At 38.4% G+C, this 24,135-nt stretch overlaps 1 protein-coding gene across 7 annotated transcripts in view; it reads right to left on the bottom strand.

Moving 5' to 3' along the window:
• MYO16 (myosin XVI) overlaps positions 1–24,135 on the bottom strand; it is a 386,124-nt gene that overhangs the window by 192,096 nt on the left and 169,893 nt on the right. For all 7 annotated transcript variants that reach the window (XM_062619194.1, XM_062619175.1, XM_062619216.1 and 4 more), the window contains 2 exons: positions 12,347–12,471; positions 9,186–9,311 (listed from right to left, as the gene is read on the bottom strand). In XM_062619194.1, coding sequence (XP_062475178.1) covers positions 9,186–9,311; positions 12,347–12,471 — 251 coding nt within the window. The remainder of the gene's footprint in view (positions 1–9,185; positions 9,312–12,346; positions 12,472–24,135) is intronic.

Raw genomic sequence — 24,135 nt, 5'->3', positions numbered from 1 at the left:
ATGATGGACAACTTCAAACTTTTCAAATATGATGGCCAGTGGCTTAGCAACTTCATTTGCCAGCTCCTTCAGGACCCGCAGATGGATTTCATCAGGTCCCATGGACTTGTGCATGTTCAGGTTTTTAAGATGATCTCGAACCAGATCCTCTCCTACAGTGGGCCTAAGGTCCTCATTCTCACTGTCCCTGCATCTGCCTTCCAAGACTTGGGTGGTGCAGTCAGAGCCTGCAACTCCTTCCACCTGCTGTCACTTCTCAGGTTCCCACTCCATTATCTCTAGTGGATCAACAGCCGTAGACCTAAATCTGTATAATTTGCCCAGGTTATTCATGAGTGTGAAACATGTGCTGCAATTAAATAAGCCAAACGGTTAAAGCCTCTTTGGTATGGAGGGTGATGGTTGAAGTATAAATATAGGGAGGCCTGGCAGATTGACTATATCACACTGCCGAAAACCCGCCAAGGCAAGCGTCATGTGCTTACCATGGTGGAAGAAACCACCAGGTGGCTGGAAACATACGCTGTGCCCCATGCCACTGCCCGGAACACCATCCTGGGCCTTGAGAAACAGATTTTGTGGCGACACGGCACCCCAGAGAGAATTGAGTCAGACAATGGGACTCATTTCTGGAATAACCTTATAGATATTTGGGCCAAAGAGCATGGCATTGAGTGGGTATATCACATCCCCTACCACGCACCAGTCTCTGGGAAAATCGAACGGTACAATGGGCTGTTAAAAACTACACTCAGAGCAAGGGGTGGGGGAACTTTCAAGCACTGGGATACACACTTACCAAAGGCCACCTGGTTGGTCAACACCAGAGGATCTGCCAACAGGGCTGGCCCAGCCCAGTCAGAACTTTTACATATTGTAGAGGGGGACAAAGTTCCCCTGGTGCATATGAAGAATTTGCTGGGGAAGACAGTCTGGGTTATTCCTGCTTCAGGCCCACTCGTGGGACTGCTTTTGCTCAGGGACCTGGATATACTTGGCGGGTAATGCGGGGAGATGGGGAAGTCCAATGTATACCTCAAGGGGATTTGATTTTAGGGGAAAACAGCCAATGAACTTAATTGTATGCTGTTGCCTGCTGTGTAATACTTTGATAGCCCATCAACTGGATATCTTCAGGTCACCAGCGACTAGCCCTGACTTCCCTCCAACCATCATCCCAACAGAGAATGAACTTTGATAGAACCGGATGAGTTCCGCAGTAAAGGAACAATCAGCATCAGCAGGCAACGATCCAATACTGCACGCAGCCTTTCCTGCCCTGAAAGATTGTTACAAGAGATGGAACCTGACATCATGGACCGAATGGACTCGGCAGCATTATAGGGTTTGGTCCATGCACTAAGAAAATGATCTTTTTCTCTTGGTCTGTGTGTATATGGATGTACATATGTGGGAGAGCGATGGTATACTGAAAATGTGGGATCTGAGCATGATGTGAATGGTATGGAATAAGGGGTGGATACTGTCCTGGGTTCAGCAGTAGCAGTCAATTCTTCTCCTTCTTGGTAGCTGGTGCAGCGCTGTGTTTGACTTCCAGCCTGGGAACAGTGCTGATAATACTGATGTTTTCAGTTGTTACTAAGTAATGTTTACCCAGACCAAGGACTTTGTGAGGCTCATGCTCTGCCAGGGAGGAGGGGAAGCCGAGAGGAAGCAGAGACAGGACACCTGATCCAAGCTAGCTGTCGTGGTTTAAACCCAGTCAGGCAACTCGTTCACTCACTCCCAGTGAGTGGTGCCGGGCTGAGAGCAATCAAGGCCCCCCCCTCCCCCCTCCCCTGGGGCTCTCCCCTTCCCAGCTCCCAGAGGAACGGGGAGGAGGATCGAAAGAGTGCAACTCCTACGGGTTGAGACAAGAACAGTCCAGCAACCAATGTACAACACAAATCACCACCGCTTCTATCAATGACAACAATGATAAGAGAAAATAACAAGGGAAGAGCGTACAATACCACTGGCCAAGAAACGAGTCCCACACAGAAGCCCGTGTCCTTCTGGGTAACTCCCAGTTACATCCTGGGCATGACGTGCTGTGGTATGGAATACCTCTTTGGCTAGCTTGGGTCAGGTGTCCTGTCTCTGCTTCCTCCCAGCTTCCCCTCCTCCCTGGCAGAGCATGAGCCTCACAAAGTCCTTGGCCAAACCAAAACATCCTTGTTATCAGCTCTGTTCCCGAGCCGAAAGTCAAAACACAGCACTGCACCAGCTACCAAGGAGGAGAAAAATGACTGCTACTGCTGAACCCAGGACACTAGCCAAAGAAGTATTCCATACCACAGCACGTCATGCCTGGGGGGTGGGGGTAACTGGGAGTTACCCCAGAAGGACACGGGCTTCTAGGTCAGACTCGTTTCTTGGCCGGTGGTATTGTATTCTCTTCCCTTGTTATTTTCCCTTATCATTGTTGGTGGTGGTGGTAGCAGTGGTGATTTGTGTTGTACATTGGTTGCTGGACTGTTCTTGTCTCAATCCATGGGAGTTGCACTCTTTCGATCCTCCTCCCCGTTCCTCTGGGAGCGGGGAAGGGGAGAGCCCTGGGGGGGCCTCGATTCCTCTCAGCCCGGCACCACTCACTGGGAGTGAGTGAACAAGCTGTCTGGCTAGGGTTTAAACCACGACAGTTGGAAAAATGCTTAACTCAGTGTGTGATTTTTGTTGGCCAATTTGCTAGGATTGCTGCCTGTGAGTGCCTGAGTTTGGAGGAATTTTGGGGTTTGATTTTTTGGGGTGTTGTTTTATTTATTTGTTTTCTCTTAATTAAGCAGAAAAATAAATTAACCAAAAATTAAGCACTTCTGGAAGCAGGGTATGGGAAAATACATTGCTTGACCCTTGTGAGCTCTAGTATTTGTATGATTTGAAGATATTGTATTAGACAGAAGATAAATTCTGTGGGCTGAGAATATTCCTTTTCTTGTCTATTTGAAAAATTGACAACACATAGCCAAGTGTCAAACCTTTAAAAAAAAAGCCACCAGATTCCTACAAAACAGTTTTTTATTATAATGGATAAATCAGAGATTGCTTTTGTTAGTATGGTCCACTGTAGGCCTAAATGCTAGTCTAACCAGTATTAGTGGCCCTGTTTAAACATCCACTTGAATTTGCAATCCATCTACAGATTAAAAATTAAAAAAAAAAAATAAATCAGAGAAGTAGTTTCAATTCTATTATTACTACTACTATTATTATCATTACTAAGCCTCTGAAACAGAAGCACAGTAACTTCATGCTAGTTATATATTCAGCAGATTGAATAAATAAGATCAGATAAGTCATGGGGTAAAAAAACTTATCAGGTAAGTCATGGAGTAATAAAACTCCTGAGAAAAACACTGGAGACTAACTAATGGAATGTGGTAATAGTAGGCATTTCACTAAGCACCAAGGACATTGAGAAGAGTGTAGATTAGCAACTTTAAGCTACTGGGGAGTGAAACAAACAAAGCCCAAGACAGAGACTCTCAACATTAGGTAGTAAGGTAATTATTAAGAGTCACTGTGGATTGAGTTTTGAGGATCATATACTTGTTCTCCACTACACAATAGCATGCCTTACAAGACTGAGTATCCATTGTACCCCAAGTCTCATATGCAAGCCCTTAAATAAGAGCAATACTGTTTAGAGACTAAATAGCGTTTTCTCTGTGACTGCTAATGTGATCCACAGTACTGCTCTAGAAACAGAAAATGATGCCTGAAACTCATTACCAATCTCCCTTCTTAATACACTATAGACGAGGAAGATATTTTTTTCCTATTTGAGTGCAGAAAAAAGAGGACCATAACCACCTGTGGTCAGCAAAGTGGAACAGATTAGAAAAACTAGGCTGCGGGAATGAGACTAGCAGCAGGATAGAAGAAGTGGAGGGGGAACACCGGAGCACAGCATGGATAAAATTATGGACTTTGGAACTAACAGCATGAAATAAATGAAGTGAAAGGGAAGAAGAGAGACGTGGCAAGGAGACAGGATGTAGGTAGAGACAGCCTAAGCAGAAAAGAAAATTAAAGACGTTACATAGCATGGAAAAAACAGTGAGATTGAACAAGGGAGACTGGGACAGTGAGCAAGTGGGAAAAAGGGATAACACAAGGGCAGGAAGGCTGGCATGAAGCCAAGTACAGAAAAGGGAAAGCCTGGATGAGAAGACGAGAAGGAGGGGAAGATGCTGGCTGTGCAAAGAGATTAGTGTTGGGATAAAATGTGTAAGGAAAGAACATGAAGCCAGGCAAATGAATGACAGAATAAAGCAAAGAATGAAACAGGCTGGAGGCAATGGGACAAATAAGGTTACATGTGGGAGGAAGGAACTGTTAAAGACTGTTTATACACAGAGCTTGGCATGGAACCCAGGTCCCCAGAATGTCACCACTACTTTTCTGCAGTTAACATGTTTAACCTATATGACCTAATAGTATGATTTTTAAACCTCTGGATATAGTTCAAGTAAAGAAGGACAACCTAATACTGTTGTTAGCGATATAAGTGACAAAGGTTACTTCAAATATTTTCTACAGCGGAAGTAAAAGCTTTAGCAGTCTTTACTTCAAGACTGATAACCTACATTTCTATTTTATAATTCATTATAATTACAGAAATTAGAGAAAAAAATAAAATAAATCAGGAAAAAATATTATGTGATCTTGTGATTGAAGACACTTATACGTTATCTTCCTACAAGTTATATAATAATACCACAGAGAGGATCATAATCTGGGATTTCTCAAAATTTGTGCCTGAACAGTCTTATTAGACTTCTTTTCATATATGCTTCTCGTATATGAGAGGAAGTCACTATAGCTGGTATTTCAAGGAAAATGAAATTTATATTGATCACTGAGATCCCCAATAACCAAATAAGTATACAGTGTAGTCTGTGTACATCTCAGCTTTAAAAACATACATGTAAGCGCTGAGAATTTTATAGTAATTTTGTTAATTGAGGTTGTCCCTAGCCTGTATATGAAACTCAGACTTGTAAATCTATTTTTTTATAACTTGGTACTGTGTGAATTTAGCTTTTTTTGGCCTTAGTGGTCTGTACCCACAATTAGCATTTGAATCATTTACAGAAACTGTCTACATATACTGAGAGTGAAAGAAAGGTATCCCAGGCAGAAATCCCAAAGTGGTCTCTCTGCTTGAAGAAAATGAGTGTAACTTGATCTGAAGGAAAATGCTGCTCTTCTACCTGAGTACAATCACACATGACGAAGATGAATAAAAAGACTAAAGAAACAAGGCTGAGATATGTCCGGATAAAACATTCCCTAGAGAATTTTCTGATAATAAATGAAAGCTTCCAACCGTTTGACAGGCAAGATACGTATTCCCTGTGCAACTATATTCTTTTTGAAATACTGAACAAGCATTCCCTTCTTTAGGCTCTTCTCATTGAAAACATTTGTGGAATGTGTTTGCCGAAGTCCAGAAACTGCATTCAAGAGAATTGCTGTGGCAATGGCTAAACATGAATGAGATTAAACACCACTTCCTACAATTAGTTCAGATACCCCATATACATCGAAGCATATTCCAGTGATGGGTATGTATTTTTTTTCTATTTTGAGGCCAACATGCACTTAAAGGAAAACAAAACTGCAGTTGAGTCAAATGACTAATGTGTTTTGGTAACAAGGAGCTAAGTAGATCACATAATAAGAAGGTGTGTTCTCTCAGACATCAACAAGAAACACAAAGTCCCTTCTATGATATGAAAGAAATACTGTCTTTGGATGAACTAACTAGACAGAGGGGTATGATTCAGCCCAAGCACACAAGTCAACCAAATGTGTGTTAAGGAAGAATGTAGTTATAAGCCAACAAATTTCCACATAAATTTTGAAATTATACAGGATGTATATACATACCATGCTCAGAAACATAAGGTAGGCATCTGAGCTCTCAAAATGTTTTTTTTTTTATTTGGGATATTTTCAATTCATTGATGGGAAGAAATCCTTGCTAGTGCAGGAGTTACTCTTGGAGAGCTACAGTCAGCAGTTTGACGGTTCTCTTACCTTTTTTTTTTGACATTATGAAATTGTTAAATCTCAAAGCCAGAGGCTAAATCTGTCTCACTAAGTAAGAGAGTGCAATGGAGCAAGCTCAAGTATCCCTTATAATCCACACTGCTTAACTGTTAGCTCTGTTCCTGACTGCTTTGGACCACTCCAACCACCTCTCTACAAACAAGACTAATCTCCTATAGAGGAAACTAGCTCTAAACAATATGAATGTGAGCCAGACTCTTGCCTGGCTTAAACCCCAGACTTCTTTTATTTTGCAATTTTTAACAGTTTAGACACAGTCAGCATCCCCCAAGGATGACATTTTGGGAGAGGTAGTGTTTAAGCTACTGGGGAGCCAGCTCTGACCTGCATGCCTCTGATAGCTGGTTTGAAAGGAGACATTTCTGTGATAAACAACAAAGAAACAGCTTGTGCCTGGGAACCGTGCCAAAGTACCCAAAGCAAATGTCAGAGCTGCTGCCTATTCCCACCACGGGGAGGGCGGGTGTATTTTCTCCTGATCACAGCAGCCTGGAAGATGTCCAGAGGGGACAGCACTACCAATGCCAGATTACCAGCTGTTCACAAAGTGATTGGTGTGCTAAATTCAAATTAGAGGGCCCCCCTTAGAAATACCAGTTGCCCTTGTGCAGTTGGTGTTAGTGCCAGCACGGGCAGTGTGGTACCCAAATGATGATGTGCATCCCACTCTGGTGTGCACAGGCAAGAGACACCAGCACTCCCCATGCTGCATGTGAATGAGACAAAGGAGTTTAAACTGCCATCAGTAACGGCGTTTAATAACAGAATGCAATGATATGCAACAATGTAACAATAATAGAATAGATATGTCCAAAAGGCCCTGTTAAATTTCTGTAGTCAACCCTGGCATACTGTAATTTCTTGAGGCTACTTTTAGTCCCCTCATAGTATTATTTTGAAGAAGCTTTTGTGTGTCATTGATACAGATTTACATGTGTGTTGAAGAGGTTATTATATTCCATCATTTCATTAATGTAAAATTATTAAGGTAAGCAGCCCTGACCTTATTACCTCAATAATATCCATTTTGGTACAATGTTAGAACTGCAGTGTGCATTAAAAATTAAGACTTGCTTTTAGCCTTAATAGTTGAAGAGAGAAAAATGACTGCAGTCCTAGAAACTCTGAATAACCTTGCTTTAAATTATGCTGTTTTTTTGATGCTATAACCATTATCTTTTTCATGTTTGCAGCTGGTAGTACTTCAGTAGATACTGCACTTACAGGTAACCTAATCTGCTCCTGCAAGGCAGATCTTTATCTTATAAACAGGAAAACTGACCTTCAGGCAGTAGCCTCGGCTTTATCTTGTACTCAGTAGCCATATCCTGTACATAAACTTCAAACTCACTAGTAATATTCTCTGGATCTACACATTTTGTCACTAATAGAACAATTCATGTATTATTCACCCATGCTCTTTTTCAATATCTGGAGTAATACCATTCCATCAAACTTATCTTGAGACTGCTTTTCTTTACAAACACATCTAAACACAGGTACAGATCTATTTATTCATTTATTTATTTTTAAACACCAGCTAATACCTACTGACACTTAAAACTCTTAGTTATTTCCTGTTTGGAAACAACGCAACAACCTACTGCTATGTTTTGCTTCTGATAAGTTAGGTATTGCTATGAGTACTTAACTCGCCTTCCTCTGCAGGATTCATTCTGTGCTGCTTTATGCTGTCTAAGAATAAGGCATCAACTACATGTCCCCTTCATGATGACTGGGGGAGAACTGGCAAATACAGTGGGCAATTGACCCATCCTTTGGCCCATTTGCCCCACACTTTGATCTAGACTCCTCCTGTAAAATGTTAAAATGTTTAAGACCTCTAACATATGCTAGTTGCTCATGACCCCTGTAATCGGCGGGGGGGGGGGGGGGCAGCTATGATTCATTCCACCTATTTTAAATGAACCTCCTAGATTTATCTGAATTGCACTCTAGAGGCAATTTGTCACATTAAACAAGACATCGCTTTGACTTTGCATTTAAGTTGTAGTTGGCTAAACTTGCCTGAGAAGAATGCCATCCTAAATAAAATTGGGTTTGCTATTATCAATGTGTTTCTACAAGCCATATTTGATTATAAGGTGTGGGTGTGATGTCTTTCACATGCTTAGCTCACTCTTGATAATGTATCTTTGCACCTATATTTTCTCATCTAATTTACTGTAGAAAATGGGAGCAATTGTAAGCTTATTGTAATCCACTTACAGCATGTGTTTTGAGCTTTGTAACAGCAAGCTTTCAGTACCTTTATTCTTTAGAAGTTTCCTCCTGTACAGATGCAAACTGAATTTTCTCATTATAAATTTAAAATTTCAGTAGATTATTCTTTTCTTTTTCCAGGTAAAATAAATTAGTACCTTCTCTATTACTGTTATGTTCTTACAAATAGGCAAATATTGTGGGTTTTTTTCATTTTGTGTAATTTTTTTCAATTTTTTGCATTCTTTGTATTTGCAAACATTCATGCACACAAATTCATAAAAGGGCTAAAAGCTGTTTCAAAATTATTATTGTAAGAAAGGAAATTTTAAAAGCACCCTGATGGCTACACTGCTAGATGAGATATTTTCACTGATATCTAATGACAGAATCATAGAATAGTTAGAGTTGGAAAGGACCTTAAGATCATTGGAATTTAATTTATTTACTTGTTTCTTGCAAACAGAATCCATATGAAAGCTGTATTAACCTCCTAAATAAGGATGGCAAATTATCTATAATGATAATAAGGTACCTCCAAATTGTATTATTCATTAACACTACAAAGGGAAGATATTTGCTCTGTATTTTGATAATTTTAGTGAGGAAAAGTGCAATGTTAAGTTCACTTATTGTCCTACATGTGTAGTTACTGTGCTTGTGCGGTGACTAGCACAACTGGCCCCTGGCTTCTCACTGAATTTTGTTCGATTAGTCACTCAATGACAAACTTCACCTGCCATATGAGGTGCCAACTACTGTACAGAAATGTGTAAGCTTTTCATATTAAAACCAGAATAGTCTCACTGACTTGAAAGTATTTGCTATTGCTACAGAAACCTACCACAAAGAAAAGAGAAACCGGTGAAAACATTATGCTTTACCTGTCCATACTTTGCAGCTAAATGTAGGGGTGTCAAGCACTGATTATCCACTGCATTGATATCAGCCCCATGATCCAGTATCAGAGATGCAACATTCTTGTACCCATTAGCACAGGCCACATGAAGCTGCAATATAAAAGAATCTTAATAGTTTAAAGAATTCAGAAGAACCTCAGATGTGCTACTCCATATTTCGGCTGCCTCACAGACCTAAATCACAATAACAACGAATACAAAATATACATGTAATAAGAACAGTTAAAAAAACCTTTTTAGAAAACCTGCAGAACCTATGTTAGCATTTATAAAAAAAAATCCACCAAGAAATAAGAATGTTAGCTTACTGAGAACTACTTACACAATCTAGTCTCACTAGATACTTTTCATACAATTTCAAGCAAATATCCCTTCTAACACATTCACAAACTTCATGAGCCCAGGTAGATTGATGCATTTCAACAGAGCTTGACTTAGACCTAACTTTCTTTTGTGGCAGTTCAAATATGCTAGATGCAAGCTGACACTATTTTACTCTGAAATTAATTCATTAACACTCAATCAAATCAAGCAAATGGAGTCTGAAGCACAAAATCAGTCCCAAAAATATTTTTCAATATTAAAGCATAAAGATTTTACTTATCACTTGTACTCCTTCCCTATGTACTTGATTGAGTGGTATTTCTTTTAATGATTTTAGTTGATTTTCTGTATCAGTTTGCTTAATTTCAGAGTAGAATGGAACAGAGAGAGGGCAGAAAATGCAGCAACAGAATGACAGAAACTCAGGTCAGCAGGCACTTCAGCAGGTCAAGTAGGGCAACTTGCTGCTAAAGCACGAATGAAGCTACTTAAAGGTAGCTGTATTTGTTCATGACGTGTCATTCCAAGTAGATAATACAGTATGAGTAATAAGATACTGAAAACTACTGTAATATTTACTATTTCCTATTTCTGGTTCAGCTACGCATGCAGAGTATGTAAAGTTTTCTCTATGAACATGCTTGATGTAGAGGGATGAAATGCATTACAACTCATCAAAAATCCTCCCCTAGAAAGGGGGCAAGGATACCTTTGCCCTGGAGGCAGAAGACTAATTATGTACACCTTAAATGCTCTAATTTTAAATGTACAACCCCCTCAAATTTTTCCCATAATTTGATATAGCTTCAGCTTTTCTGCTGGTTTACCAGAAGAAATTACATTTTTTTATTCAGAGATCAATTTGACATGTGCTATTTAAAAGTAGTTTAAAAGCTCATAGGACAAAGGAAATAATTTATGACTGAAATCTTTCAAAGAAAAAAATATTATAGGAGAATTTAGCAGAAAAAGTGATTTTGCCATATGTCATTTTGTAACTGTATTGCATGTGCATATATGCAGATGCTATGAATCTATGAAAATGTATGCATTTATGTATTTATGGCATCAATCTTTTGCTGATTCACCCTAACTTACATGTTAATTTATATTTAATATGTCAAGAGAAACCAAATCTTATTTGCTACTTACAACTGAGATATTTGTTGTTTTCTCTGTACAGATAGATGTAGATCAACAAAAAACTATCCCTAGAATCCTTTGATACACGTACAGCTAGCACAGACTGGCTGACACCGCAACCATGAACAGACACAGAGCAGTTTAACAAAATCTGGACTTCCCAGCCATTTGTCAGTCTAAAGTTTCACATAATAGAAAACTCAAACAAAAGCAACACAATCCACTCTGCAGCTACTAGTTGCAAGGCTATGAAAAAGTTCAAAAAATCAAAGCTCAAGACAAAAACTGTTAATGCAAAAAATAAACCCTTTGTCAACATCCTACCAAGAAAACAACACAAAATCAAGCTATCCACAGTGCTTTCCTCCTAGTATTTGCAGTACTGTTGAACAGATTTCCAACATGCATTTCAGCTCTTCCAGCTAACTACGGAAAAGTTTTTATACTGTGATAGTTAAGTTCAAAACTCAGTTTAACTAAGCCAATTCAGACTAAAGTAGCAATAAAAGTACAGTAGAAACAACTTTGCATTATACTGTGATTTAGCAGTTCAGCTTTATTGTATCAGAAAACTGGAAGTTAAATAAATGCTTTCATGAATTAAATTAAAAGTTGTGTTGTTTCTTCCTACCCCTCCCCTGCTTCCTCCTGTTTTTAACTGCAGCTAACTGCCTTGGACTGGCCACCCCAAAAGTTCAGTATAAGCAGAGCCACTGGCTGGATTCAACAATTCCAGATATGAGGCTTCTTACTGTTATAGTTTAAACACTCCACAGGTATTAAAATATGGAATTAAATGCTAATTATTCAGTGTATCAATTCATTATCATGCAACGCAATTCAGCATAAATGTTAATAATAATAACAATGTTCAGTAATATGCGCCTTTCAAATTTTAGTACAGTATTTGCAGAAAATCACAAAAGAATTTTTAAGTTATTCAGTATCATAATGCTGCTAATGACCATTTACTGATTAATAATAATATTGAAGATTTTATATCCAAAGAGAACATCCCACTGACATGCTATCTAGGGAAAAATATATTCATTTCAAAAATATTTTATTTCATTATTTTAAAATTATGATGGCAGAAGAAGTAGCGTTCCTGAATAAAACAAAGGGATAGGAGGTCTGTCAGCAGAAAAAAAGTATACTGAGACCCAATGACTATAAATAACATGCACATTTGGGAGAAGGAATATTTATCCACTGATATGGTGGATGCTTCATTACACTGAATCAAGACAGGATAGCTTCATGAAACACTGTTTTAGCCTGGCTCAGCCAGAAAACATGAACCTAAACCAGGAATCACTGAATGAAGTTTCAGGCTCCCTCAGAATGTCAGAGACCACAAGTATATGCTGCAGTTCTAAACTACAATGTCAATTTCCTTTTTTTTTTTTTTTTCCTATTGTTGGCTATTCGGAGGCTAAGAGTGAGAAAGTTGTCATTAAGACATGGATGTTGCACTAGCCTAGTTCATTATCTATACATGGTACTGACATATCGCTATTTTCAAAAAGCCAGATGAGCACCAGATTCTTGCATAACCTCATGTCGAGTCTTAAAGAATTGCCTTGCAAACATGCTCATCAGCGCACAGTTGCAGTACATGCATATTCACAGGCTGATGATTACATATTCCCACTCACCAGGGTCACTCCTTCATCATTCTTTTGATTCACACTCCCTCCACTTGATATAAGCTGTTGGACATCTGTAAGCATTGTCATAGATCTCTGCATCTTCATTTGGCGCAATGAATTCAGCTCTACTCCTGGAAAAAAGAAAAAGGTTAAAACCTTCTGCTATTTCATTCATCAAGAAAGAACAGATATATGATTTTGTATTCTGCGTTTGTAAAAGTTTGATCAATGTTTAATCAGACGAGTGTATATTTATAGAACATGTTAATTTATATTTACCAACAAGTTTAATATCTTTATTTATTAGTCACTACATGGATGATTTAATGTCAGTCAGTAATATTAAATAAATGGGACTGATCTCCTATCGACTGGCAAGAGCAGTTTTAGGTAAAGCAGTTGTAACATCATTAAGTCCACTGGGATTGCGAATATAACAGGAATGGGAAAAGAATTACACGCTCTAAGGAAGCCACTCAAGTGTTTGGGACTTATTTAATGAAAATTATTTTTGGCCGTATTCTTTCAACCCTGTGTATATATCACAGTGCTCAGACCTGTCCCTTAAGCTCAACTGCTTGAGAGATTATGAAGCGAAACAAATGACATTAAAACTCAACATTTTTTTATCTGCCTGGGTTATTTTTAACTGGGATTAGTTCTCCAGCTGAGCCTATACTATTGCAAGGCCCAAACTAGCAGAAAATGTGGTATGGATGCAGGAACAAATGGGAGGGGATGAAAAGAATGACGGGCACAGGATTGTTTATGTCAGTACTGCTACAGAAAGAAACGGTTGTCAAAGTACAGTTTTAAATGCAAGATAAGCAAGATACTCTACAACCAAATGAAATCACGTCCTCCATCTAAAGAGATTTAAAGTTAGAAACAAAGGTACAACAAAATTGTTCAGTGGTTAAATTAGCATCTGTCTGTGGCTAGATTGGAATATCTAACCAAAATTCAGGGCTTGATCGTTCTGCTCCTAGGTTCACGTGGCCACTTACATCCGTACATAGAAAATGCAAGTTGAGTATGAAAGTGCTTCCTTTCTGCCCTGCCCATGACACAACAAAAAGCATATGAATAAATGATTTACTGGTTCTCTTCTACATGTGACAAATATTGAATTAATTAATACGTATTTAACGTAAAATTTTATCTCAATCACTCTTTCAGGTTTTTACATTACTAAAACAATTGAAGCAAATTGAATGGTAAATGCGTATTTTAAGTTCCTTAGTTTTAATCTGCCCTGGAGCTCATATAAATGGGTATACCATATGTAGTTCAGCAAAGAATCCAAACCATTTTCATTCTCTAACACGCTACTATACACACTGAAATTTTCTGAATTTTATTTGCCTGATGCACTTCTAAAAGTTTCATCTCTGAAGTGAAATGTTCAGTGTGAGCACTGTCTCACTGGCCATATTTATTTATTCTCATATTTTCAAACATCACGTAAATGATACTAAACGACACCAAATGTGAAACACAGATCTAAACCTAAGCTGGAGAAAATTACACATTTTCTGTATCTGGACTAAACCCTGTGACCTTTCACATACATGTAATTCAGACAAACACACACATATATATACACAATATTGTTAAATTAGAGAACCACACAAAAGCAGAAAGTGCTAACATCCTATTGCCTGACACTTGCTAGACTAGAACACAGTGTGGATTTCATAGGATGTTCTGAGCATCTCCTAACAATCAGTGTATTCATTTTGTCAGTTTTGAAGTTTTTAAGCCTTCATCACATTTCACAGTAACGATTTAAAACCACCTGATGACATTTACAGATTACTGATTTCCACAGGAAGAAGAAAAAAGAAGAAAAAAAAATACTGAAAAAGTTATTATCAGCTTGTTTGGTTCATCATGTTTCATGTAAATTACAGCCTTTTCTAGCAATTTACTACTGACTCGCACTCAGCATGGTCAGAGAATTAACTTATCACTATGTTCTTATACTAACAGTGAAATATTAATCCTTATAACTCCTTGTAAATAACATTTTATAGAACCTTGGCACATCCTGTCTGGGCCTAGCTGTTGAAAGATTAACTTTGCTCATCCTGAAGAAGAAATCAAAGAAAAGTTCAGCTGCATCAATTGCTATATATGTTCTATCACAAATATAATTACACCCATAAGCTCAGAGAAAATGCATAAACAATGCTACACAGCAACAGAAGGCAGAGTCTATATGAATCTCAATATAACTTTTAAACTACTAGCTGCATGGAAGGATATGATACACATTTCATAAAACAAGCAGCAGTAAACAGCCTGGCAAGTGAGCTCCTACAGTGACGTGGTTCCTCAGGCTTCATTTTTTAAATATACAAAGGACTTTCAAAAATGCTATAGAAATACCAGATTCCCTCCCTCTGCCTCTATAGAAAATAGAATGAAAACATGAAAAAAAAATAAAAATAAAATCTAAATTGCAATCCTAGAATTGCAGTTTTGAATTCCAGGAACTCAGGAACTAGGCTTCAAAGTAAAGAATTCTCTAGCAGGGAACTGAGAAGCAGATTTACAAAGTGTGCACATGTATCATTCTCTGAGGATCAGACAAGGAGACCTGGTCAATAAGCTGCCTTCCCTTATTCCTCGTAATTCTGAAGAGTCCTCTCTCCCTCCTGAGGGAGTGATATTTTCATGAGTTTAGATGCATGAGTAACAAAATGTTATTCATACAGTAAGCAACTATTGATGCCTGAATCAAAGAATGACCTTCACATTGCTTTTCAAAGGGGAAATGTGGTTTAGATATCCAGATGAAACGGGACAACAGCCAGCACAAATAAATAGAGGAAGAAAACCAAATTGGCCTGTACTATAGGCACAGATTCACATTTGAAAAAAATGGAAAGTCAAAAAGAAAGGCGTAAGATGGAAAATATGCTTCAAATACCCTGTAAAATCAGAGTAAGAGCCACATGCTCACAAATTCTGCATGAGATGAGATGGAAAAGGAACAGTTAAAACATAAGTGACCCACAGGGCACAGCATTTGGTGGTGAGCATCAGTGCTGATGACAGGAGCATAACCTAAGAGCTACAAAATATATTACTTCTCACTGTTTAAGGAAAACACCTGAAAAGGCCATTTCATGCACTTTGGCTGTCCCACCCTCTCTGGCATATGGTTATAGAACTGACACTCCAAAAGAATATAGAAACCTCAGATAAAAACTTTCAAAAATTTGCAGTGGTAAAGAATTACACAGCAAACAGAACTGAGAATTGCTATAAAAAAATATTTTCCTCAGAAATGTCAAGTATTAATAAGCCTCTCCACCTGCAGGTGGAACACCTGTTCCTGTAACCAGTACAAAGCAAATCACCCAAGCACTCTATGCGAAATACCCATGGTACACACCCAGCTGCCACTCTCTGAAACTTGCACACCTCGTTCTCCAATGGGCTTAACCATCTTTAGGAGGAGAGGTCAATATCATCTTGTGGTTCAAACACAAATGTACACTAAAAACCTGCAACCAGTTTCAAAAGCCTCCTCTCTCCTCTCCTCTTACTTGAGTCTTCTCTCACCCTGTCTATATCTGCCCTTCCTGCAGAGCTGTAAACACAGAGAGGCCCTTTTCACCCCAAGTGTGATGAGCCTGTTGGTACTCTTCTGTAATTCATGGTTTAGAATTTTTATTTTTCTCCTGTGCAACAAGGTATAGATTTTATATGTAGCTGTTACTTTATTCAGCTTTATTCGCTTAAAGTTTTAGAAGGCCTTTTCTGGCTGCTTACTAGATAGCTTTGTAAAGAGCATTATTTTTGTTAAGTTACATTTTTCAGTAGCTCTTGTGCGTATTGCTTGGCATTATGTGCATCTGATTTCAAAGGTCAGCATGATTTCGAAGGTTAGCATATGAACAGATACATACCAGCAACATTTATTATGTGAGAAGGGAAACCAGTATTTTCAATATCTGCAAAAGAATGTATACTTGCAAAACCAAGGCCTATAGCTGTAATTCACTGCAGAAGTACCTAGTGATTGTTCTTGGTGGGTTTTACCTCTTTGCCTCTAAAGATACCATTACACATGCTTAGTGAAGGATGTAGTTTATTTTCTTCTAGTCTGAAACTGCTATCAGAAATTAAACTCCTCCGCATGTAGACATCAGTGACAATTCTGCCACTTCAGCGAAACAAGGGGGTTTTAGCTCTCTTTTCTATAATAAGGAAGTTGATCCTTCCAGCTAAAATTACTTAAATGAACTCTGTCTCTTCTTTACTTGTATGATAACAAAAGTAATTTTTGTAATTTATTTTAACAGACTGGAAAAATCTCAAGGCTTAGTACTAAAACAATCATCTGTGGATATGTCTTGCATGTTTATTATTTTATTTGTAATATTAACACTAGAACACAGAAGCAAAATAAGTGCATCATTGTGTCTGGTTACTTGTGATAAGTATCACGTCTGAAATGACTTCTTCACATATGGTATTTCTATACTCAGGATTTCTCTGCAGGTTCTCAATATGTTATGGTTAGATGTTTTTTTGCGAGAGAGCCGTAAAAGCAGGCTACTCAATATGTGCCAGGAAGCCAGGCGCTGATGGCAAACACAAGGTAGGCAGGGCAGTAGCCTTGCTGGCAGGAGCACATCCCTACAATAGCCAAAACAAGAACTTAAAGCAGGTCTGGTGATAGGAATCTGGGCCAACCAACAGTCCTGTGATTGCAAGAAAAGCCTCTAGCAACAAATACAGAAAATCAGGTGAAGCCAGGAACTCAAGTCAGTGGTTCAGGGTTGGAATCACCAAGGTTCATGGCTGGGCATAGGAATATCTCAAGCAAGGACCAAGAGCAGAAACCTGGGTCTAAATGTGGCTGCTGAGCCAAAGGATGGGTGAAAGATCATGACAAAGCTTCTCCCAGCTCTGCCTCACAACTTAGCTCTTTTCTCAGCTGACTGCTCCCAGGTTACACAGCTGTACCATCTCCGAGCTAGCTTTGAGCACAGGCAGTCAAGCCCCTGGGATTGTGAGGGTGACAGGTCACAGGGCCTGTGGATGCACTCTGGGAACTGCCAACTGCCTTTTTTTTTCCTAACCTGCTCAAGCTTATAGTTTTAGGAAATCTATAAAACATAATTTACTCCTGACGGCAACTGAGTTATTCACTGGTTAAGTGGTTTGAAACAATACGGAAAAGGGCATCCCCAGTTTCTGATGTTCTTCACAATCTCTTTTCAAATCTTTGCAAAGCCAGTTAGTTAAGGAGATGCCTGGTTTTCTTCTACTGCCAGTTAAAAAGTAGATCATAAACTACTGGTTATAATTTACAATGATAATTCATGTGCCAAAAGTCTGCACAGTGAGTTTAAAGGTTTTCCCTTTGATAGAAACATATGGGTAACATACTGGAAACACACAAATATTAAGAAGAGTCCAAGACTTCCAAGTCAGTTCCCCAAGAGTTAGAAAGTATAAAGGTAGCTTATTCAAGCTTATATTAGAAAATACAATGGGCAAAAGAAGCCAGATGAGCATTGTCAACTGCAACATCCCATATGAAGACAGGATGAGAAAGCGGGGGCTGTTCAGCCTGGAGAAGAGAAGGCTGTGTGGAGACCCCATAGCAGCCTTCAAGTGTCTGAAGGGAGCCTATAAGGATGCTGGGGAGATACTCTTCATTAGGGACTGTAGTGACAGGACAAGGGGTAATGGGTTAAAACTTAAACAGGGGAAGTTTAGATTGGATATAAGGAGGAAGTTCTTTACTGTAAGGGTGGTGAGGCACTTGAATGGGTTGCCTAGGGAGGTTGTGAATGCTCCATCTCTGGCGGTGTTCAAGGCCAGGTTGGACAAAGCCTTGGGTGACATGGTTTAGTGTGAGGTGTTCCTGCCCATGGCAGGGGGGGTGGAACTACATGATCTTAAGGTCCTTTCCAACCCTAACTATTCTATGATTCTATGATTTTCAATGTGTCACATTTTCACACTTTTAGGACTCAAAGGGACTTACTGAAGCATCTCATTTGGCCCCCTGTTCTCACTTGCAACACCATCATCTAACCCCTCTCATCAATTAACCAATTTCTCTGCAGAAAACAGGGTTTCTTTGTGTATGCTAATCTTATGGGTAGGTATTTCCCAATCAAGAAGAATCAGAGTGAAAAACTTTGAACCATCCCGAGGCTGTTTGGTTTTGATTGCCTGTTTTTCTGTTAATCTACTGCATCAATATTTTTAACAGAAAATTTGTAGTAGAGCTCAAGATCACATTGCATATGGTTCTAAAGAGGAAAATGCATCAGAGGATTTAGTTTTATCTTAAGTTCACTGATCTTTAGTGCTAACAATCTGTATGTGTTGACATTTTAGTCAGTTCTCACTGTAACATGTTAGCAATAATTCCTTAATGTCTATGAAAAGACTTACGTAGCTTTATATATGAAAGTCTAAAGCGGTATTTTTCTGAAATCATATGAAGCTGTATCACTTGCTTTTCTTCAGTGCAACTGAAGAAACAGTATATGATATTTTTTCCCCTTGTTAGATTATTAGATCTGTTTTAAGGGTTTCTGTAGCAAAATCTGAGTGTTAGAACATTCTAGTGTGCATATTCTGACATATGTATTCTGACCGCTTTTTTATTAGTAATAATCAAAACTGATTAAAAATACACGTAACTGAGAGTTTCATTTTGATCTTATTCTCGTAAGTGCCAGACTGTTTAGAAATACATGCCCAGATGTGTTGCCCAGGTGTTGGCAGTTGTGGGGCTGCCGGGGGGGCTTCTGTGGGAAGAAGTCAGGCTCTGTCCCATGTGGATCACAAATGGTTCTAATCAGCTCCAGCAGACCCAGTGCAGGACACAGTGGAGTCTGTAAGCCAAGTGTGACACCTCTGAAAACATACTTAATGAAGGCCAGAAAATAGCGAACAGAAAGACACAGAGGGAACAAAAAGAGGGAGAAACAGATGAAGGAACACCAAGGTCGGAGAAAAAGGAGGGATCGTGTAGAGATTCCCTGCAGCCCATGGGAAAGCAGACAGTCATTTTCAAAGGATTTGCATACCTGTGAAATACCCATATTGGAGCAGAGGAAAAGCGTGAAGAGGAGGAAGTGACAGAGAGAAACTGCTGTGTACTGTCTGTAGCTGCCCCACCCCCCTGCGCTGTTTGTGGGGGTAGAGGAGTCTGGAGTGAAGCAGTGAAGTCAAGCCTGGGAAAGGGGGAGGAAAGGTGTTGATGTCTGCCTTTCCGTTTCTCAATACCTGAATCTATTCCAATTAGCAATTTTCCCCAAGTGAAGCCTGTTTTGCCTGTGACAGTAACTGGTAAGCAATCTCCCTGTCTTCATCTGGACCCAAGAGTTTTCTCATCCTGTTTCCTCCCTATGTCCTGCTCAGGAGATGGAATGAATGCGCAGCCAGGTGGGAGTTAGGCTTTTAGTCCAACCACAGCAGTTTTTATGAATAATTTCAAATTACATTAAATTTTAAACCAAAATAAGTTTTTGGATGTATCTTCCTGTCACATTCTAGATTACTGTAAATAATCTAAATTACTGTAAATACAGTAAATTTTTCCTTAATCCCTTGTCCACTGCTTTTCTGAATCAGCTTTTCCTGCACATGTTATTTTCCTTATGTTGTTAACTTTCAGCTACAGGGAAATTCTCCTTATTGTAGTAATTTATGAGTTGACAGTTTCTGGGTAACGTTAAAGACCATGTTCGGTGTAGGATTCTGTACTAACTCTTAGCTTAAAATTTTATTGATTCTACCTACTGCTACAAGGCAGAAAAAGAAACTTACACCTTCTACTTTGCAGCTAAAAAGTAAGGCTTAATCCATTTGCTAGTAAGAATTTAATAAACCATGGCCTGTTTTTTGTGCAATCTGAAAATATTTTAACTAATTTTAATAATAAAAATCTACCTAAGTGGACAGGACTTGCACATGATTTTGGTTATATATATAGTTTTCTGAAACACTTGAATATGATCCCCTTAATATTCAGAGAACAAAACAGATCCATTATTCACACGGCTTGGAATACTAGAAAAGATTTTGATTAAGTTTATGAAATCTCTATTACCATCAAAGGTCCTTTAACCAGCTATCTTAAAATTCATCTACCCCACAAAAAGAAAACTGTTAAAAACTAAAAGGAATGCTCTGTAGAAAAGCAACAACCATTTACTTTACCTGTGTCATTGTAGGAAAAGAAAAGCCATCTATGCTTTTGGTAGATATGTTATTCAAATACAGTCATTCTTTAAAAAAAATAAAAAAATAGAAAATTACAACAGATCATTTTCTTTTGGTTTTCTAATAATCTGTTGTGCATAAACTCTCACTATACAGTAGACAATAAACGTATTATTTTCTTTTCAGATGTGTAGGATACCTAGACAGCTCTTTAAAAAAAAAAGAAGCAAATATCCAGGTATCGTTTTCTCAGATGAAATAACAAGGCTGTTCTTGGAATGCACAGTTATACTACTGAAAGCTGAAGCCTGAGATCTTGGATGACAAATAGGAGCATCTCTCTTTTGGAAAGAAATTATACTGTAAATATCTCACCTCCTATCACCAGCCAAATATGGAACCAAGAAATATCTGTCACTCATTTGTAGTTTGTATCTGAGTCATCTAATCCACTATGCATTGAAATACCAAGAAAGGAAGTAAACAAAAATGTTGCATTATTCAAAGTATTAAATATTTAAAACAGCCTAAAGGATCTTATGACACAATCAGAATTTCACTGACACACTCCGACAGTAGACTATTCTGCCTAAAAAAAAGTTTCTGTTTTGCCTAAAAACAATGAGAACATGCTAGCAGTCATTTAAAATTTGATATTTTTTTAAATGGCATTAATGCAACAAAAGCTTTGATTTAAAACATAAAGCTGGTAATAATCTAAATAAAGCTTATAAAAGGCACCATGTGGACTTTCTCAATGATTCCAGTAATCATATAGGTTCAGAATAAAACAGGACAAATAGCTGGGGGGAAATACACAACCTTTTACACTTCCTAATATTTTAATTTCATCTCTGAAGAGAGACATTTCCTGGAAGTAAACAATGAAAGGACAAGAGGCTATATGTGTAAACTGCAACAAAGAAAATTTCAAATGAAAATAAGAAGAAAAAGAATGACAGGAAGATGGCTCAGCAGTAGAATGGGAGCCCAGAGTGCAGAACCTCCAATCCAAGATGGCCCTGGGTAACCTGGGCTACTCTCAGTTGGCCTTGCCTTGGCAGGACACTGCCACAGATGGTCTCCCCATCCTTAAATGTCATGACTTTCTTTTCACAGCAAAACAAGAAGACTAGTAACATGCAAAACCAGTAATATCTTGGTGCAGAACAAATTTATCAGTGTTTACCAGTATTTTCCTTAGTGACTGGTCAAATGAATAACATTTCTGCTCTCTAGTGACAGTATGTCCTAAAACTCCACTAATGGTAGCAGGAATTGAGACACCAAAGCTAATGTTTAAGCACCTATATATAGACCTGTAAAGTTAACTGTTATAACCTTAAATGTAATCCCATCCTATGTAGAAAATTTACTACATCTCAGCTAGCCGTTCTGGGCTCCCTTTATGTCACCTGGAAAGAAACATACAGTTCAGATTGAAATTCAGAGTGCCCATTACAGATACCTACCTTTGAAACAACTCTTCTGCTGTAATTCAATAAATTGATGCCAATAAGTTCCTGGAGCTCAGGAGCACACTAGGCTCCTGAGTGCTCTTAGGACCTGATCAAATATCACACACTTAAACTATCTCCACCACTTTCCTAAATATGAAACCGAATGCTGCATTTTCCCTTCCATCCTCAATTAGGGGTATCTTAAATGAAGCTTATAGAATACTAGAAATACTACCCAACACAAAGGATGCTCTTATACAGAGGATATGTACTTCAACTTGTTTTTTCTTAGGTAAGTAAAGTCTGCTTATTGCTTTTTTCAATCAGTAATTAGTTTAGTATACAATGTAACACTAGTTACATAATGTAACATCAAAGAAAGCTGGTTTCTGTACATGAAATGAAATACGTAGAATTTCATGTAGACTTCAGTAATATGATCTCCATATAATGTCTTGATGAGTTATATTCCCTAACAACTATAATCTATACATGAAAGCTTTCAGGCAGTTACTAGAAGATCAACTTTACTCTGCACTTGTGATACTCCTGTGCCCTAACAGATCATTTACAAACAGAACTCAAAGGACTAACTTCAGTAAATAAATATATTTAAAATATATAAATCATTAAGTGCATCTAAGGCTATCATTATCACCTATGGCTCCAGGCCTTCCACAGAATAAATCAGGTTAACTTTGACAATGAAGAGGGAGTTCATTCACTAAGATCTGCAGTGCAATTAAACAGATACAGTGATCTACCACAGTAATGAAATCTGCAACAATTATAAACACACAAGGTTTCTAAAAACATCCCCAATTAACCAAGTTTTCTGTAGCACCAAAGCTACTTGTTCCAGCCTTGCTTTGTTTCATGGAAGTAAATTAATAGCTTATTTTTCTCTTGCTAGCTGAGCCATAAGGCACTTGATTTTGTATTTTCCTCTGAACTCTGTAGTAAGAAGCAATGATTAGAGTATAGTCTATTTCACACAGCAATCTGTAAACCAAGCTGCTGGTTTTAGGCTGCTGATAGTAAGGACATTTTTTAGGAATGCAGGGAAATACAAAGAATGGGGAAATATGCCTTATACATTGTATTTCAAGGGTGAGGCTATAGGCGGGTGTTTCACAACACTGCAGGCTGAAGATGGTATTTACTATAGTATCAGCTAATGCTCTTGTACAATTAGATTTTTGGCCATGAAATTGCTCTGTGTTGGGGTATGCATATGCAGGTGTGTATGGGCATCACTGCAAAACAGTCCACAGAGAAAGTTTTGTCTGGCAAACTAACTCATATACAGACAGCTTTATTGCCTTAAAGGATTCCCTCTTCAGTTACTACTGACCATGGTTGTACAAAGGTTATATACCAGGCTGTACAAATATTTCTGAAGATACTAATTAAATTTTAAAGATTAAGTGTGAAATAGGGGTACTTTGAGCTGCCTATTGTTACAAGAAGAATAGCAACAGACCAAGCAAAGTTCATAGCATTTTGTCATTGATCACCCAAAGGCCAGTATTTCATGCAGTGCTGCAATTAAGGGGTAGGACTGATCTACCCTAACAGTCTGAGACTAACCTGTCAAATTAAGTTCTTATTAGTCAGAAGAAAGAAACAGTCCTGGCAGTCAGTTCTCCTCATTTAGCTGGGTTTAGGAAGAGCTGAAACAATGCATGTGTTTCCTGTTTCTCTCTACTGACCAAAACAAAAGGTTTGGATTTTTAGCTCAGGCTTAACTAAAGTTAGTAGAGGCAGATCTCATCTTCATCATGTTTACCTTTTTCTCTTCGGAAACTTCCTACATTCACAGAATCATTATTTAATGAGGAACAGTGCCTCTCCTATCTACTGGAAAAGAAGTAACACTGATAACTAGAGTCATCTGATGTTCCATAGAAGTTCCTTTGATGTAGACACTTTGCCAAGGAACAACCACACAAAAAGAGAGACAAACCAAGAAAAAAGGAAGCATTTTCTGATAGATCTGCATTAATAGTTGCAAGCAGACTACATCTTGTATGCTACATGTTAAACACCGCTTCAAAGGTTTTGGAGCATTTAGACTCCAAATATCTGCATTTTGCAAGGCAATTAAGTTTTTAGAAGCTAATACCT

This window comes from Pezoporus occidentalis, unplaced genomic scaffold, assembly GCF_034315485.1.
Source record: "Pezoporus occidentalis ecotype Australia unplaced genomic scaffold, CSIRO_AGI_Poc_V1 ctg105, whole genome shotgun sequence".
NCBI lineage: Eukaryota > Metazoa > Chordata > Aves > Psittaciformes > Psittacidae > Pezoporus > Pezoporus occidentalis.
This window is presented reverse-complemented; position numbering and strand designations above follow the sequence as displayed.